The 19953-nt window shown below is 18.4% G+C and overlaps 6 protein-coding genes across 7 annotated transcripts in view; 3 read left to right on the top strand and 3 right to left on the bottom strand.

Annotated features, from left to right (window-relative positions):
* Positions 1–2721: 2721 nt before the first annotated feature.
* PF3D7_1104800 (metabolite/drug transporter, putative) lies at positions 2722–5014 on the bottom strand (the record flags this gene model as incomplete). The annotated part of the gene is made up of 9 exons (XM_001347699.1): positions 2722–2795; positions 2958–3008; positions 3134–3193; positions 3321–3397; positions 3529–3591; positions 3724–3793; positions 3908–4021; positions 4144–4476; positions 4603–5014. The coding sequence occupies 9 exons, from the start codon at positions 5012–5014 to the stop codon at positions 2722–2724; spliced, it is 1254 nt and encodes a 417-aa protein (XP_001347735.1).
* Positions 5015–6659: 1645 nt separating this feature from the next.
* Positions 6660–7861, top strand: PF3D7_1104700.1 (DNA-directed RNA polymerase III subunit RPC8, putative; the record flags this gene model as incomplete). Of its 2 annotated transcripts, none has more annotated exons than XM_024473306.1 (6): positions 6660–6770; positions 6992–7175; positions 7290–7353; positions 7504–7601; positions 7672–7721; positions 7814–7861. In XM_024473306.1, the coding sequence occupies 6 exons, from the start codon at positions 6660–6662 to the stop codon at positions 7859–7861; spliced, it is 555 nt and encodes a 184-aa protein (XP_024329114.1). The 2 variants fall into 2 exon arrangements, with proteins under 2 accessions (XP_024329114.1, XP_001347734.2); XM_001347698.2 differs by having other exon boundaries at positions 7498–7601.
* A 331-nt stretch (positions 7862–8192) lies between these two features.
* On the bottom strand, positions 8193–10124 carry PF3D7_1104600 (radial spoke head protein, putative; the record flags this gene model as incomplete). The annotated part of the gene is made up of 1 exon (XM_001347697.1): positions 8193–10124. The coding sequence occupies one exon, from the start codon at positions 10122–10124 to the stop codon at positions 8193–8195; it is 1932 nt and encodes a 643-aa protein (XP_001347733.1).
* Positions 10125–11416: 1292 nt separating this feature from the next.
* Positions 11417–13351, top strand: PF3D7_1104500 (WD repeat-containing protein, putative; the record flags this gene model as incomplete). The annotated part of the gene is made up of 1 exon (XM_001347696.1): positions 11417–13351. One exon carries the CDS (start codon positions 11417–11419, stop codon positions 13349–13351), a length of 1935 nt encoding a protein of 644 aa, XP_001347732.1.
* A 747-nt stretch (positions 13352–14098) lies between these two features.
* Positions 14099–15687, bottom strand: PF3D7_1104400 (uncharacterized protein; the record flags this gene model as incomplete). Its single annotated transcript, XM_001347695.1, has 2 exons — positions 14099–14384; positions 14699–15687. 2 exons carry the CDS (start codon positions 15685–15687, stop codon positions 14099–14101), a joined length of 1275 nt encoding a protein of 424 aa, XP_001347731.1.
* A 2408-nt stretch (positions 15688–18095) lies between these two features.
* Positions 18096–19953, top strand: part of PF3D7_1104300 (conserved Plasmodium protein, unknown function) — a gene marked incomplete at both ends in the record, with an annotated part of 3559 nt that continues 1701 nt past the window's right edge. The window contains 2 exons of the mRNA XM_001347694.2: positions 18096–18193; positions 18327–19953. The exon at positions 18327–19953 is cut by the window's right edge and continues 1701 nt beyond it. Coding sequence (XP_001347730.2) covers positions 18096–18193; positions 18327–19953 — 1725 coding nt within the window. The remainder of the gene's footprint in view (positions 18194–18326) is intronic.

The following is a 19953-nucleotide window of genomic DNA, read 5'->3' as shown; positions in this document are numbered from 1 at the left end:
TATATAGTCTTTTTTGTAAATATATACATGTATTTATATGTGTATATATTTAAACATTTGAATACACCTGAAAAATAAAAATAGATAATTATTTAATTTTGTTTATGTAGATGTAAGGAAATTAAAAAAAAAAAAAAAAAAAAAAAAAAATAGAAACCATAAAAATGTACTTAAAAATAGACAATTAAAATTAATTTCTGTTGCACTTATTATTAATTAACAATTATTTGAGTAACGTAAATTAAAAATTTTCTTTTTTTCTTCATTTTTAATTATTTCTGTTAATTCTTCCTTATTATCCTTTTTAACATTTAATATTTATAATCTATTTATATTTTTTTATTTATTAATTTATTTATTTTTATGTATAATCAAATAATATAATAAATATGTTATTAATATATTATATTAACAGAATTCATTGTTATATAAAAAATATATATATACACATAACATATATTTTCTATATATATTTAGGTATGATATATTACGTACATAATAACGTAAACGTAAAAATAATATAGATAAATTAAAGAAATTTGGTTGATTCTATAATTTTTAATTTATATATAAATAATTATTATATATATGTAATATATATAATAATATATATATATATATATATATATATATATATATAATAATTTATATATAAAAGTTCATGCACATAATTTAAAAAAAAAAAAAAAAAAAATTAAGACATCATCATAATATTATTTATATAATTAAAAATGTCGCACTAAAAATATAAAAATATTAATATATACATATATTATATATATATATATATATTTTTTTTTTTCAATATATTTAAAAATTTTAATAAAATGTAAATTAAAATGATTGAAAGCAGCATTCAAATATGTAGGTGTTAATTAATAATTATAATAAAAAAAAAAAAAAAGGAAAAAAAAAAAGAAATAGGATACAATTTTAATTATAAGAAAATATATAATATATATATATATGTACATGTTCATTTATTCATTTTTTCATTTTTTCAATTTTCTTTGCATAATATTTGTGAAAGTACTTATTTTACAATAGGGGTAAAAAAGACGCGTATGTAATATATAAGTATCTTTTTATTTTATTATCCCGAAGGCAATATATACATAACTAAATTAAACAAAGGAAAAAAAAATGGAAAAAAAAAAAAAAAAAAACATATCAAAGATTATGAAGATTTTTTTAATTTCTTTTTTTTATATTGATATATTTTTTTTTTTTTTTTATCTCTTATAAGTTTTAATAAAACAGTTTATATTTAATTACAATTTAAAATAATATAAGTATGATTAATCTTAAATTATTATTATTATTTTTTTTTTTTTTGTGTTATATGAATTATGTCTTTTTCTTATTTATACTTGAAAAATAATATATGGAAATTAATATATATTTTTTTTTTATTTTAAATGATAAAGTAAAATGATCTCAAGTGTTCATATATATATTAATAAGAATATACATATGTATATGTATTGTGTTTGATATAAGTTTTTTTTTTTTTTCATATGAAAATAAAAGACATTTATGAGTACCTCTTTTTTTTTATAACAAATATAAATATTAATTATAATAGAAATAAAATGGAAGAAAAATAAAATATGAAGACTAATTTCTGTTCTGTCCTGTTTTATTCTTTTTTTTTTTTTTTTTTTTTTTTTTCCTGACTTGTTCAGAATTTTTTTATAATTTTTGATAAAAATGTTGTTTCATTATTCCTTATATAAAAACAAGACAACAAAATTTGAACTGGTAAAATAAAAATATATACATATATATATATATATATATATATTATTAAAACCCACAAGGGGATAAATATTTATATTTATTCATTTCATAAATTAGTTTAAATCTAATAAGGTTGTTTTTTCTTCTGCAATTTTGTGCTCAAATTTTTTTTTTTTTTTTTTTTTTTTTTTTAATTTTATGGGAATCACTGGTTAGCTCAATTTTTGGGTACACACAAATGTATAATAATATGGAGAAATTTATAATTCATTATATATTAATATTTTTGTATTTTTAATTTATAAGAATTGATATGAATAATTTACATAAACTGGTAGTACATAATATGGCTTAAAAGAATATTATATATATGTTGCCTTTTTGATAAACTTATAAAAATTAAAAATTGAATATCAGTTACAATTTTATTATTACGAAAAATATTAACAATAAAATAAGTAAAAAAAAAATTTTTAATAAAATATTAATAATAAGGAAAAAAATACAACAATAAAGATATAAATAATAAAAAAAAAGAAAAAAAAAACAAAGGTGTAAAATTTAAAAATTATAAAAGTATTTATACATTCATATTTTAAAGAATCTAATTTTATGTAGACATTATCATATATTTATATTCAAAAAAAAAAAAAAAAAAAAAAAAAGGGAGAAAATATACATATATATATATATATATATATATATATATATGTGGTGTAATAATTATGTTTATGTTAATCTACACAAAAATATAATATATCTACAAATTAACCTAATTATACAAAACCTTAGCTATATTGTTCATGTCCATATTAAAAATTATTAAATATGTACACACGTACATTTTATAAATGACAATATTATGATTATATAACACTTTTAATTTGGTCCTTATAAATACACATATATATATATACATAAATATATACATATAACTGTAAAAATAAAATGAATCTTTTTGTAAATTGTTTCTTCCCTTGCTCAGACAATTTCCTTAACAGGAACTAACCATAATAGGGGAGCGTAAATTATTAATGAGATCAAATAAAAGAATGCTAAGAAAAGAGAAAATATAATAATATATAAAAATAATATGTATATAATTTAATTATATAAATAATCCTATTCATACATTAAATTTATGAAACATATATTATATATATGTAGGAAAAAAAAAAAAAGTGAATAATATATTATTATAATAATTTTCATTTTACTTGTTATTTTAAATGTATTTCTATATGACGATATGTCCGACAACCAACCACCTGAAATATAAAAGAATAATGGGGTATAATATGTTTAGATGATAAAGTTATAAATGTATAAAAATCATTATAAAAAAAGAACTTCAATTTTATAAAAAAAAAGGGTATCATTAAAATTATTATACCAAAATAAGCACTAATGGACCATACTAAATAGTATAAGCTTTGTACACCCATCCATCTTCCTATAATAAAAAAAAAAAAAATAATAAATATATATATATATTATACATACAAATGTATATATTCTTATGAACAAATGAATAATTATACAAAAAATTCCCATGTAATTTTTTTTTTTTTTTTTGAAACCTGTATATCTGTTAGTATCAATAAAATCATATAAAATACTTTTATCTATTGAATTCGTGCAATTTTGAAAAACGCTCCTATTTTTTACAAAAATTAAAAAAAAAAAAAAAAATTTAAATGATAATATTATATATATATATATATTTATATTTATATTTATATGTTCTATATTATTTAAAAACATTAGAAAAATCGTTTAAGTAGTTACCTAAAAACATGTACTTTTAAGACATCTTTATAATTCTGAATATATAGTAGTGAACATAAAAGCCTATTAAAATAAAAATATATATATATATATTATATATACCGATATATCTATGAACGCACATTAATATAAATCTCTTATATAAATACAAAAATTATGATACTGTTAAAATGTTTCTATTTTTTTAAAAATTACAAAAAACCAATGGTTGTAAAGAACAAAGAAACCTGAGCCCTTCCAATACATTTGGACAATTTCTGTGAAACTAAAAAGGAAAAAAAGGAATACATATATATATATAATTAATTTATAATATGAATAATTAGGATTAACAACTTTATGAGCATATCCTATATATATTATATTTCATTATTATTACTGTATGTAAAAACAGTTAACAGCACCGGAATAACAATATTAAGAATACACATTAATATTGGTGAAACCTTATATTCCGATTTTAAAAATAACGAAAAGTATTTAAATGTCATTCCTGAGAAATAAAAAAAAAAAAAAAAAAATACATATATATAATAAGATATTAATATATATATATATATATATATATATATATATATATATATTTATTTATTTATTTATTGTATTAGTTGTAACCTGCTCCGGCTAGGGTTATCATGTGAGAGACAAAAACAATATATGGTATATGTTTCGTAGAAAAACAGAACATATATTTTTTATCATTTTTTTTTGTTAGCAATTCAATTTCCTCTGAATTTTTTATGGTATCTACTGTTTTATTTTCCCAGAGGAAACTTATAATTGTTTGTGGGACAATAGTTAATATAGAAAATTGAAATATGATGAAAATGTTTTTTATATTCCATTTATCGTTATAAACATAAAATAATATTAGACAAAAAAATGGTCCTAGCATGGTAGCAACGGTACTTATGAGTTTCTGGTAGGTAAAAATTAAGCTCTTTTTTCCTAAATATAAAATATATATATATATATATATACACGTACGTGAAATTATGATAAAATACTATATACAATATATTTATATTTATTATTTATTTTTTATTATTTTTTTTTTTTTTTCTTGTTCTTTACCTCTATCTATACTTTCTATAAAGATCGACTCTGTTATTACATGAGAACATTCATGGAGCATTTTTGAAATAGCTGTTACAAATATGATTAGACTTAAGCTATTGGTCCGTATAAACATATAATGAATAATATTGACTAATAAATAAGATACTGATATAAATTGTAACATTTTTTTTCTTTCTTTTTTATGCTTATCACAATAATATCCAACTATTGGTGATATAACTAAACAGACACTTGAATTAATAATTGATAAAAGACCAATAATTTTATTCTTTTTAAATTTCATAAATATATAATGATCATGTAAAAATGTGTTCCGCATTGAATAATTAATTCTATCGAAGAAATGATGTAGAAACATCAATATAATGTTTATATGCCATCTTCTTTTCTCTTTCCATTTTTTCATTTTTAAATCATCATTTATTCTGGCTTCCTTTTTTTTTTAATAAATGAAAATAAATATTGCCAGTTATTAAATAAATATATATATATAAATATATATATATATATTTTTTTTTTTCTAATATATTTCTCGTTTTATGACCGTTTTTGTGTAATGTACAAAATTTCTGACAGTGATCTAATTTATATATATATATATTTTTTTTTTGTGAATTTTTAATATATTTTCGAAATTAAAAAAAAATGATTTATTTGAAGAATTGTACTAAATTATATAGCGGTTGTGTCCATTTATCTAATCTATAAAAATCAAAGGTGTATAGATAAAAAAAAAAAAAAAAAAAATGGGAAATATATAAAAAAATGCTATAAAACAATGTGTGTATATTTATATAATATTAAATAGATGTATACATATATATATATATATATATATATATATATATAAATCAATGTGGATATCTTTTTTACTTTTTTATACTTTCTCTTTTGTACTATAATATTATCTTCACATAAATATATATATATATTTATTTATTTATACATATTTCTTACCGTATCATTTTTTTATAATATTTATTATAAGATAGTTATTCTTTTATGAAATGAAAATTTTAAATAACTCACAAAGGAATAGAAAAGGAAACCTGAGTGTCACAACATTAATAGATATTTTTATACATTCTCATTTATTTTATATTTTTGTTATTGGAAAAGGGCTGGAAACTTTGATAGTGTATACCCTCTTGAGAATTACAAAAAATTAATAGAATATATAATTAATTGATTCTTAAAATAATGAGGGTATAATAATAATAATAATATATATATATATATATATAATAATTTTTATTAATTTTTTTTTTTTATGTTCAGTTAAAAATTTATTGAGGCCAGTAAGGTGACAAAGGTTAAAAAAATATATATATATATTATATATATATATATATATATATATATATATATATATATAATAAGGAAAATAAATATTTTATTATATATAGAAAAAAAAATATTAATATAAATATATATTATAATTTATAAAAGTTGGAAATATGAATATATTTGGAATATTTTTATTTCTTCAATTGTGTAGATTCATTTTTTTTTTTTTTTTTTTTTTTTTTTTTTTTTTGTGTTAACTCTCCATAAAATAATATACAATAATAATAATAATAATAAATGAATGTATTTATATATATATATATATATAATTTTATATGTTATATTGTATATATGTAATACATTATATATTCCTTTTGTATTATATGACTATTATTATTACTTTTTTTAATAATATACCATATATATAATTGATAAAATTAAAATATATATGAAAAAAAAAAAAAAAAAAAAAAAAATATATATATATATATATATATAAAAGAAATTGATTTTATATATAATATTTTATAATTTTATGTTTTTAAAAATGTATGATTTTGTTTATTAATATTATATATAATATATGTATGTATATTTATATATATATATATATAATATTTTTTTTTTTTTTTTTTTTTTCCCCCCCTTTATATATGATCCAACATTACAACATTGTGTATTATATATATATATATATATAATATAGGATTTATTTATTATTTTATTATTATTATTTATTTATTTTTTTTCTTATAATATATAGTATGTTTTCTCTTTTTCGTATAGAAGATGTTTTAAATATAGAAACTCATTTTAAAGATAGCGAAATAAAAAATGTTATTGAATTTTTATTAAGAGCTAAATATATTGATAAGGTGAAATGATAAAATATGTAAAGATATATATGTATAAATAAAATATATGTATAATGATTTATATGTAATTATTTATTATATATATATATATATATATTTTTTTTTTTTGATGTTCCATTAAAAAAAAGAGAAATTAAAAGATTTGCATAATTTATACATAAATGTTAATCTATATTTTATATCTCATGTCTTGTTTTGAATTATTTATGTTCTTTTCTTAGGTTATACAAAATGTTGGTTTTTGTGTAGGTTTGTATGATATAATAGAAATAAAAAATAAGGAAATTATAAAAGGTAGTGGGGAAATTAGATTAAAGGTTATTTTTCGCTTGGTTATTTTCCAGCCTTTTGAAAATGAAATTATAGAGGGATTTGTTAAAAGTTCAGATTCTAATGGAATAATAAGTAAAATGAAAATGTGTAAATAGAGAAATATTATGTATAGTATATATAATATATATATATATATATATATATATGTAATTTTTTTTTTTTTTTTTTTTTTTTTTTTTTTTATAGTTAGTTTAGGTTTCTTCGAAAATATACGTGTAAATAGTGCAAATTTAAAGGAGCCAAAAGAATTGTAAAAAAATAAGAAAAATTATATATATATATATATATATATATATATATATATAAAAGAAAATACACATCATAAGAATTGCTCTATTATTATTTCATCATATATATATATATATTTATATTTATATATACATTTTAATTTTAGTGATAGAGAGAAAAAGGAATGGTACTGGACTTATGAAGGAATAAAATTTTTTTATACTAAAGATGAATTGATAAGAGTACGAATATTGGACACTTATTTTAGTGGTAATAAATATGACTATATATAAATGTTTATATTTTTAACTATATATGTATATATTTTTTTTTTTTTAAGATCCGAATGAAATGAATAAGGATGAGTCCATACCATCCATGTCAATAACGGTAATATAAAATGTGAAATGTATTATATAATATATAAATGTACATATATTATATTGATATATATATATATATTTTTTTTTTTTTTTTTTAAGGGGACTGTACAACAAGATGGTCTTGGTTTAGTAAAGTGGTGGAAATAAAACATTAATTTTTTTTTTTTTTTATTTTAATAATTATATGATTAATTTATTTTTTGAAGTATATTTTATGAAAATATGTATTATCGTTAAGTTTATTATAAATTTTGTTTTTAATATTTTAAAAAAAAAAAAAAAAAAAAAAAAAAAAGACAATATAAATATATGTATATTGTATCACTTTTGTAGATACTTATAAATATTTGAAATAACTTAAAAAAATAAAATTATGAGATGTCATATTTATGATGTATATTATATATATATATATATGTATGTATGTATGTATGTATGTATGTATGTATGTATGTATGTATGTATTTTTTTTTTTTTTTTAATCCGTTTGCTCAATTTCCGATAGTTCACTTTTGTCGGACTGAATTTTTTGAGGCTGGTAGGCATGTAAATATCCATGCTTGGATTTTATACCATTTCCAATATAGAAATTGAAATATTCTTTATTAGAATATATAGTAAATGCTCCATAAAAAAGGAAATTATAAATAATAATAATATCATAATGTAATTGATTTTTACCATAATAATCTCCATGATTTAGGTGTTTTATTTTCCATATATTTTTATTATCTTTTTGATCAGAAATATTTCTTAAAATATGTAAAACTTTATTTTCATTCATAAAAAGTGTTAAATTTTTTTTTTTTTTTAAATTTCCACTTTTTGGATAAAAAATATGACCATTAGGTAAAAAAGAGAATTTACAATAAACCCAATTTTGTATATTCTTTAATAGTTGTATATCGAAATTAAAATTTTTATTTTTAATTATTTCATCATCATCATAATTATTATTATCATCATTATTATTATCATTATTATTATCATTATTATTATCATTATTGTTATCATTATTGTTATCATTATTGTTATCATTATTGTTATCATTATTATCATCATTTTCATCTTCATTTTCTTCTTCATCCTCATCTTCTTCATCCTTATCATCATTCTTATACTTTCCCCCATCATTTTTTTTCCCTCCCTCCTTTTTTTTTATAAAATAATTTTGTGGTGATATATGTGTAGAGGAAGATATTATTGATATTAGGGCTCTTAGATAATGTTTTTCCTTAATAGAAAGGTTAGGAAAAGAATTTATTTTTTCATTCATATGACCAGTAAGCATTTTATTCATTTGGCTAGCTATTTCAATATATTTTGGAGTAGTGGATTTTAATAATATCCAATTTTCTATTCCATTTAAAGATACCCAATATACATTTTTATTAACATTTTTATTGAATCTTTCATAGTCTTCCTTTTTATATTGAAATATATTATTTTTAGTTTTGCTAAATTCATAATAATTATTCTGATCATCTTCACTTTTGTTATCACCACTGCTTTTGTTATCATCACTGCTTTTGTTATCATCACTACTTTTGTTATCACCACTACTTTGGTTATCATCACTGCTTTTGTTATCATCACTACTTTTGTTATCATCACTACTTTGGTTATCATCACTACTTTGGTTATCATCACCACTTTTGTTATCATCACTTTCACTTTTTTCATCACTCTCATCATCTTGATCACTTCCATCGCGTTTTTTTTTTTTTCTTTCTTCCTGTACATTACTAGAATCAGAAAATTGACCATCTTGCTTTATGTCCTCCTCATCATAAGAAGAGTTGTCGGCTTTATTTTTTTTCTTTTTTGAAAAAATAGTTATATCCTTTTTAACCTCTCCCTCTAGAATATAATAATCATTATGTGTACCCTTAATAATTCCCCAGAAACGTAAATATAAGAGTTCATCTTTATATTGTTGTATAATATTTTTCATGGATTTATTAATATAACATATTAAATTATTTTTAACATGATATCCTGCCCAATTTATTAATTTCATTTGTTCAAATATATTATGTAAGAATGGTAACAATAATGTTTTATTATTTTTTTTCTTTTCCATATTATTTTCGAAGTACCATTTTTTCATTTTATGTAACCATTTTTTTTTCTTTTTTATGTGTTCATTTAATATATAATTATCTAGATTGTTTTTTTCCCTTTCCCCTTCATCTTTTTTTTCATCTATTATTCTTACATGGTTACATTTTTTACTTTCTTTTATATGATTTGATATAAGTTCAAAGTTTTCATAACTTTTCTCCGGTTTTTCAACAACAATAAAATTGATGATGTCACAAATATGATCATATACATTATTCCCTTCATCGTTTTTATTCTTTAGATAATCTTTAGCATTGTTAAGAGAGAGTATTAAGTTCCCCTTCATATTATTTTAATTTGTAACACAAATGTATGAAGGTACATGATAAAGCGCAATATAAATAAATAAATATAAATATATATATATATATATATATATATATATATATATATATATATATATAAATTTATATTTATATTTATATTTATATTTATATTTGTGTTGTTATGTTTAGTTGTAAACAATATGAAAAATATGTTCTATAAAATAATGATTATAGTTTAACATATTAAAAAGGAAAATAAAAATAAATACATACATATAAAGATTGAGATATAGAGACAGGTTGAATTAATTACTTAATATTTGGTGTAAGACAAAAAGTAATTATTGAGAAATAATAACAGGAAATATAAATAAATAAATAAATATATATTATATATATATATATTATGAAAAATACTAAAAGAACAGAAAAGTGTTTGACACAAAAAAGTGTTCATAAATAAATAAATAAATATATATATATATATATATATATATATATATATGATTATATGTATATTATTTTTTTGTAATTTACGAAAAATAAGTATAACCTCTTGAAAATTTTTAATATATATATATATATATATATATATATATATATATAAGAGTATATTATATTATATTATTATGTTTAAAATGGACAGTTTATTTTTTTATTTTTTCATTTTTTCATTTTTTTCCCTCTTTGTTTTTTATAACATATGTTGATCTTATTTACATTGTGATGTTTTCCATTTTAATATGAAGAGGGTGAAACGTTTTGTAGACAGCTAGTAGAAAATGAGTGAAAGAAGACGAATGATATATATAGATGAATATATAAATATGTATATATTTTAAGAGAGAAAAAATGTGGATGAGAATAATATGGAAAGTTAAAAAATATGATACATAATAATAAAATATAGCTATAAGGTAAGTTTTTTTTTTTTTTTTTTTTTTTTTTTTTTTTTTTTTGATATGAAGAAAGTGTATTGATTTTATAGTATGAGAATATATATACATATATATATATATATATATATATATATATATATATATTTATTTATTTATTTATTTATTTATTTATTCTTTATGATGTGTTTATTTGTTCACATAATAAATAATATTCATTTAGAGAAGTCAAGTGTACATATAAAATAATTCACACAAATATACAAATACACACAAATATACAAATACACACAAATATACAAATACACACAAATATACAAATACACACAAATATACAAATACACACAAATATACAAATACACACAAATATACACATATATTATTTTTATATATATTATGCTAATTAATTTTTGAGTATGGAATTTCGAAGGTATTTTTCAAGTGAAGATTACATTTTTGAAATAAAAAATAATGAACAATTATTTGTGTGTGAGAATGTTGCAAAGAACATAAAACCTTTGTGGAGTTTGAAAGGTCACAGGAATTCAATTGAAGGACTTCATTTGCTAGATGATGAAAGGTTCTGTACTGTGTCTCATGACAACTTAGTTTCTTTATGGAGATTAGAAAATAAACAGAATATAGTAAATATAAAATTTGATGATGCTATATTATGTTCTAGTTATTTGAAGAAGAATAAATATTTATGTATAGGAAGAACAAATATGAATAATAATATTAATATAATTAATATGGATAAAGAAGAAATAATAGAAAGTTATAAAAGTGAATGTAATTCAATATTTTGTATAAATTACTATGATGATAATAAGATATCTTATGGTAGTAAAGATGGATCTATTTGTTTTCTTGATTTAATTAAGAAAAAGAATATATATAGATATGAAGAAATTGGAGATTGTATAAATTATTGTACATCATCATTTTCAGATAATTGTTTCTATAATAGTAATATAAACAATAATAATGATACTATTTTAATGAATCCTAATTTTCATATATTTAGTACATACAAAGGTAATATATTATTTTTTGATTTAAGATGTATGTTACCTATTTATCAAAATAATAATTTACATTCAAATTATTCTGTTAATTGTATTTATTGTTATAATTATTTTTTATATTCTGGAGCTTCTGATTGTTTAATTAAAAAATATGATATAAGATATATCGATGAAAACAAACCTTTAGATATATATGTTGGACATACCTCTCCTATAAGATATATATCCTTTTCAAAAGATTTTTCTTATTTTACTACTTCTTCTGATAATGGAAGTATAAAATTATGGTCTGTTAATAAAAAAAAGGAAGAAAATGAAAATAAAATATATTCCTCCTTTAATAATCTTATATCACCTTCTTCAGCCTTTTCATTCGATCTTGATTCCCCTGTAAACGATTCTTTAAAGGTAAAGAAGATGAATATGAAAAATAAGGAAATGCCTGACAAGTTTGTTGAAATAAATAAGCAAACAAAAAATAAAACAATCAAACAAAATAAAACTATATCACATAATAATAATAATAATATGCGTTCTTCATCTATTATTTCTGATACAAATTATTATGTAAATAATTTGTATGATACTACACAGAAAAAAAAAGAAAGAAAAAACATCTTCAGTAAAAAATATGAAAATATTTTATTAGAATTTCAAAAGAAAAAAAGAACTATAACACCTAACACCATTTTAAGTATATCTAATGAAAAAAAAAAAAAAGTACAAGCTGTTTCAAAAAATGAACTATTTAATATGTGTAAAATGAATAAGACTCAGGTAGATAAGGAAAAGGAGAAGAAGAATTATAAAGGTCAGTTTTTTTTAAATCAATCAGTAAATATAAATAAAATGGATAATATATTAATGAATAGTAAGAAAAATCAATCCATAAAAGAAATGGATATATTAAAAAATAAAAAAAGAAATGATCAATTAAAAACAAATATAAAAAATAAGTTACATATTCCATCACCTATGCAATATACTAATACTAAAGGAGATAAAACATATAAAGGTAAAAATGAAAGAAGTTATTTGAAAAGAAACATATCTAAAGATACAAATAAATATTTAAATATTCAATCACCTATAAGTAATAAATTTAATGAATCGGATTATCGATCATTCTTTTATAACAATGAAAATGTTATAAATAATTTATATCCTTCTTCTCAAAAAGTCAAAATAAAATATGCGAATTTGTCAATGCTAAATCATAAAGGTCGTGTTACCTCAATGGAATGGTTAGGTGACCTTCTCTTTTCTGCTTCTTGGGACCAGACCATAAAATGTTGGAACGTCAAAAAATATTTAATGGAATAATATATATAAATATATATATATATATATAAATATATATTTATATATATTTATTTATTTATATATGTACATATATGGTTCCATGCTTTCTTATTTATGTATAAAACATTTGAACATATTATACACATAATGTACTCCTCTTGAATAATAATGATCTTTCTAATTTCATGCGATCCTTCATCAAAGAGTAAGATTACAAAATAAGAACTGATAAATTTTCCTTTCTAAATTTTACACAAATGTATTATTATATATGCTTGTATTCATAATTTAAAAATTTTCTTTTTTTTTTTCGTTTTTAAAAAACATAAAAATAGTTTAGATGTATTTGGTTAGAAAATGATATAAAATATTATTTTCTTCACAACGTAGAAATGTTGAAAGATAATCAGAATGGGGTGCAAAGAAAAAAAAAAAAAAATAAAAATAAATAGAGTAAAATAAAAAAAAATAAAAATAAAAAAAAAATAAAATAAAATAAAATAAAAAAAATATTATAAACAATTATAAATATATAAACATTTCAAAAATATATATTTTATGCGTTATTTATAAAAAAAAAAAAAAAAAAAAAAGAAATAATGCACATAAATAAATATTTACATATATATATATATATATATATATATATATATATATATATATATATGCATTCACATATATATCTTCATTTTGTGTACCTTTTATATATACCCATTTAAGATATGTTTTTATATATTGTTCTCCATTTTGTTGTTCATCTTTTCATATTTACAATTCATCTTTTTCATTTGCTTTGGCTGCGTTTGGGTCTTGTATGAATTCTGGTAATGTTTGTCCTTTAAGCATGGTAAATTTAGCATCACCCCCTGAAATTTTTTCTAAAAGTTTTTCAATGTTTTCTTTAGTTGCCGTTAAGTCTTCATTTAATTTTGCATATCTGATTCTTTTGTATGGGTTAAAAACAACAACTGATGGATACTTTTTGAATTCAAGGAGTGATCGGAAATGTGTTTCCATGGCAATATCGATCCACATGAATCGGAAATTTATACCCCTGAAAAAAAAAAAAAAAAAAAAAAAAAAAAATATACATATATACATATATATATTAGTATTAATTTATATATACATATATATATTAGTATTAATTTATATATACATATATACAATGATGCATAAAAATGAGAATACATAATGCCTCATATGTGATATGCAATAAGGTTAAATTAAATACATAAATAATATTATTATATGAGTGTCTCTATATGTAATATTATATAATAACTTTGCCCATGAACACACATACATATATATATATATATATATATATTTATTTATTTATTTTTTTTTTTTTTTCATTTTTGTTACCGTCCGTCTATGTGTGGTTTGAATTTTTCCTTTAAGGAGAGTAACATGTCTATTTCACTTTTTTCTAACTTTTCTCCTTCTTTCAAATAGATTAAACACAATCCCTTGTCAGCTTTTTTAAAACATATATCTCCATGGGACAATTTTGTAAATTTTGGAATTAGTTCAAATTTCCATGGTTTTTCATTAGTTTTATCTGGAGATATATCGAAACCACCTCCTAGGACAAAAGTTTCAGAGTATACATTAAGCCAATCAAATATGTTAATATAATTTTGTTTTCCTTTATATGTATCGACAACTTTATTTTTTTTGAGTAATAATATGGTTGGTAGGTTTTTTACGTTATATTTAGCAACTAATTCTTCATTTTCATTATTGATATATGCGAACATTAATTTTTTATTAAAACTATTACTTAATGCATTAAGTACATAGTTGGGTTTTTTTTTATTACTAAATATAAGTACTTTTGGCATATTTTCATGTTTTGATAAGAATACATTAAAAGATTGTGTATCTTTAATAATATCAATTTTTGAAGGAATTAAATATGTATATTTTTTAATATTACTTTCTGTTATTTCATCCTTAAATACAAATTTTGGCATTGGATTTATAGGATAGATTAAGAAGTGATGTGTATTACTGCTCTTATAATCTGGTACATATAATGATAATTCATTTTCACATAAGGATGCATTTTCATCACAATCGACAACACATAATGTTAATATTCCTTTAAATTTCGATGCTACATCATTATAATTTTTTATTACATTTTTTATATTCTTGTTAGACTTTTTAAAAAATAAAACTGCAAACACTTTTTCATTCCTAAACTTATTTACTACTGTATTAAAGTTGGAATTATTTACAATTTGAAGATCATGTTTTATGGTTTCTAGTAAGGACGAAGTATTGTAAGCTTTACAAAAAAGCAACAAAATAAAAAAGGATATCACGCATGAGAAGATATTTGTTTTCATTTTTTTTTTTTTTTTTTTTTTTTTTTTTCTCTTTAGTGGTATAAAAATGTAATATTAAACATATAAAATAAATTAATGAAAAATAAGAATATATATATGTATATGTATATATATATATATGTATATATATGTATATATGTATATATATATATATATATATATATATATATATTTATGTGAACATAAAAATATTTTTATATAATTTTATTCTCTTTCTTGGAAAAACAATATTATTATTATTTCCACTTTTTTTTTTTGTTATATAAATACTATCTGAATTATAAAAAAAAAAATGTATCGATTTTTAAAAAGTATATATTTTATATATATATAAAAAATATATATATATATATATATATATATATTATATATATATATTATGCAAATATTATTCTTGCTAATATATATTTTTAAGTTTCAATATCAAATATGGAAATCATGTGATCTCATTTTTTGTTCGATTGAGTATTTTTTGTTTCTTTGATTAATTTTATTTTTTCAAGAACAAGCAAAAAAAAAAAAAATAAAAATAAAATAAAAAAAAAAAAAAAATAAAAATATTAAAAAACGAAAAATAAATTATATTATTGTATACATACAATAATTTTTAGGATGTAAAAATAAATATATATAACGAATATTTTATAATATAATATTATAATAAAATATAATATAATATAATATAATATAATAATTTTTAAATATTATATAAAAAAAAAATATTTAAGTATATATAAAATATAATATATTATAATATATATTAATAATATAAAGGAAATAAAATTAAACGTGAAATAGAGGAAGAGAGTTTCAAAAGTCAAAAATTAATAAGCATACATATTATTTTATATGAATATATATAATATGTATAATATATATATATATATATAATATATATATAAATATATATATATTAATATATATTTTTTTAAATATGAATAATTTATGGACATAAAAGGAAAGTAAAGACGCTTATATTTTGGATATATTATTATTATTTTATTATGATTATTTTATTATTATTATTTTTTTTTATTTGTACAAATATAATAAAATATATAAGGTATAAATATTTATTTAATTTGAGAAATTCATATATTAGTATTACTGAATATAAAAATATAATATAATATATATATATAATATTATATTTATTTTATTATAATAATATTATATGTAATAATTAGATCTAATAATTATTATATAGTCAAAAGATTCTTATTCTTATATGCAATATTATATATATATATATTTTTTTTTTTTATCAAATCGGAATATATATATATATATATAAATATATAATTATATATATTATATTAGTTTACACATATAAATTTGTAGTATTATTATTATTATAATATATATAATATATATTTTCGTGGGACGGTATTTTACGGATAATATTTTTACTTTATGAAATAAAATAAAGCAAATTTGATATTATATAAAAATAGATATATATATATATATATATATTAAATTATCTAATTATATAGGTATTTTATTTTACAATCAAAAAAAAAAAAAAAAAATAGGGAAAGATTTTATTTAAAAATAAAATGTATATATGAGGAAATGATAATTATGTGAAGTTATTTCCTTATTGTTTCTTACGAATTCTTTTTTTTTTTTTTTTTTTTTTTTTTTTTTTTGTTTATGTCATTTATTAATTTTATTGTTTCCTTCCCAATTTTGTTTTCTTTTTGTTTCCTATGATTTTATTTTTTTTAAATATATATTTTATTGTATCTTTTTTTTTTTTTTTTTAGTATATAATGATTATTATATGTATTTAGAAATTGTGATAAATAATATTATTTGTGTAAGGTTTATTATTCTCCTCATGACACATTATTTTTGATAAATATAAAATATGACGTTACAATTTAATCATTTGATATAATTCATATAAATGTGTATATATATATTATATATATATATATGTAAGATTGATTAATAAAAATCTAAAAGTAAAATATCTTTATGTTAAGGTTTTATTTAATTTTTTTTTTTTTAAGAAAATAAGGCATTAAAAAGAAAAAAAAAAAAAAAAAAAAAAAAAAAATTATCATTATATATATATATTTATATATATATATATTTATATATATATATATTTATATATATGTAGCCTTTTAAGCTAGTAAAATATTCATTTAGATATAATAAAATATTAATTTTAATCTGATATATATATATATATATATATATATTGCAATATTGGCATGATATAATAATTATTATTGTAATAGCATATATAAAGTACCTTGACTTATTTGATTTAAAATATATATATATATATATATATATATATGTACCAAATAGAATAAGACTCCTATATATGTGTTAAAATAAGTAAAATATTAATATATTATAATATTGTTATTTTTTTAAGGATATAGGCAGATATGGCTTGTAGTGATAAAAGAGAAGATGTGGGTTCACTTGAGAATATAAAAAAATGTGATAAGAATGAAGAAAATCTAAGGAATTTTGAAAGTACCTTGTACGTATATATAAAATGATATATATATTATGGCTTTCCAACATGGAAAGGGATATTATATGTACCTATAATTATATATATATATATATATATATATATATATTTATTTATTTATTTTTTTTTTTCTTTTCAGCATATATGACTGGAAAAAGGCCCTGAAAAGAGTCGAGGAGGGAAGGAATTGTTGCGAAAACTTAAGCAGGATTTTTTCAGAAATGATAAGAATTGAAAAAGATTATGAAAATAATTTAAGGAATTTATGTAATATGTTTCAAATATTTGATAATGAATCATCAGGTATAAATAATGGTATTATTAGTCTAAGAAAAAATATTGAAAGGAGATGTGAACAAATAAAAGACTTTATAAATTATATGGAATGTGAAATATTAAATAATACATTAAATAGTACTTTAATAAATCATAAGAATGTTTTTGATCAGATTAAAGTTGATGGTATAGAAAATGATAGAATTGTTGAAAGGACAAGAAAAGAGAGTCTTAAAAATATTGAGAATTGTGTTTATGCTTATGAGAATTTAATAGATTGTATTAATATTTTTCATAATAGTAGATATTTTCATCCTTTAAAAAGAATTGAATTATCTACTAGTTGTATTAATAAATATTTATTTGCAAAAAAAAAAGAATATGAATATAAAAATACAATTAATAATATAAATTCTGTAGAATTAAAAAAAGAAAAAAGATTAAAAAGTATATTATACTCCTTAGAATCAATGGACCATAAAAGAATATCATGTGTTAAAGATAATATTATGAAATATTTAATATTCTTTACATCCTATATAAGAAATATACAATATGATATAAATTCGTGTATTGATGTTTTTAAAGATATCAATGCCTATAAAGAAATTAAAGAATATTGTATATCGCATTCTAATATTAATCGAAAAAAAGAAAATGAAGACCTAATTTTTTATAATAATATTGTTTCTTGGCCTATGCTAATAGATTATTTTAATGAGTTATATAATATTAATAAAAAACATCTTGATCAAAATATTACTTTAAATGGTGAAATGCAAGTTGATTATACAAACCATAATAAGAAGGGGTACACCAATTTTATATCGTCCTTTTTTAATGTTAACATGTATAAGAATCTGATACAAAGTAATAATATTAAAAGCAATCGCAATTTTAATAACATATATACGAATATATTTAACGAGATTGTTTTTTTTAACAAAAGGGAGAATGAAAAGGAAGATGACGAGGTCGAAGAGGAAGAAGAAAATGAAGAAAATGAAGATGGAGAAGATGATGAAGAAGAAGATGACGAAGAAAAAGATGACGAAGAAGATGGCGAAGAAGATGGCGAAGATGACGAAGAAGATGGCGAAGATGACGAAGAAGATGACGTGATTGTGGACGATTATGTTGATGATAACAATTTTGTAGATGATGGTAAGGAAGAGGGAAACCATAAGATAATGGAAAAAAAAAATATTGTCAATTTGAATAAGGGTGAATATAAAAAAGAAAATGATAAAAATGTAATTGATACCTCAAGTATGGTAGATTTTTTTGAAAATGATGATAATGTGTGTTTAAAGGATGAAGATAATAAAAGAAAGGAGGAAGGAAATGATTTCGTTTATAGTAAGGATAAAGAGTTGGGTGTTGACAATTTTGATAAGGATTATTTGAAGAATGAAGAGCATTTTGTGAAAAAGGAAGATATGAAATGTGATAAGCAAAATAAAATCAAAAAAAGCACCAACAAAAATTAT

Source organism: Plasmodium falciparum (assembly GCF_000002765.6).
Source record: "Plasmodium falciparum 3D7 genome assembly, chromosome: 11".
NCBI classification, from domain to species: Eukaryota; Apicomplexa; class Aconoidasida; order Haemosporida; family Plasmodiidae; genus Plasmodium; species Plasmodium falciparum.
The sequence above is the reverse complement of the archived record's forward strand: the minus strand, read 5'-3'. Positions and strand labels throughout refer to the sequence as shown.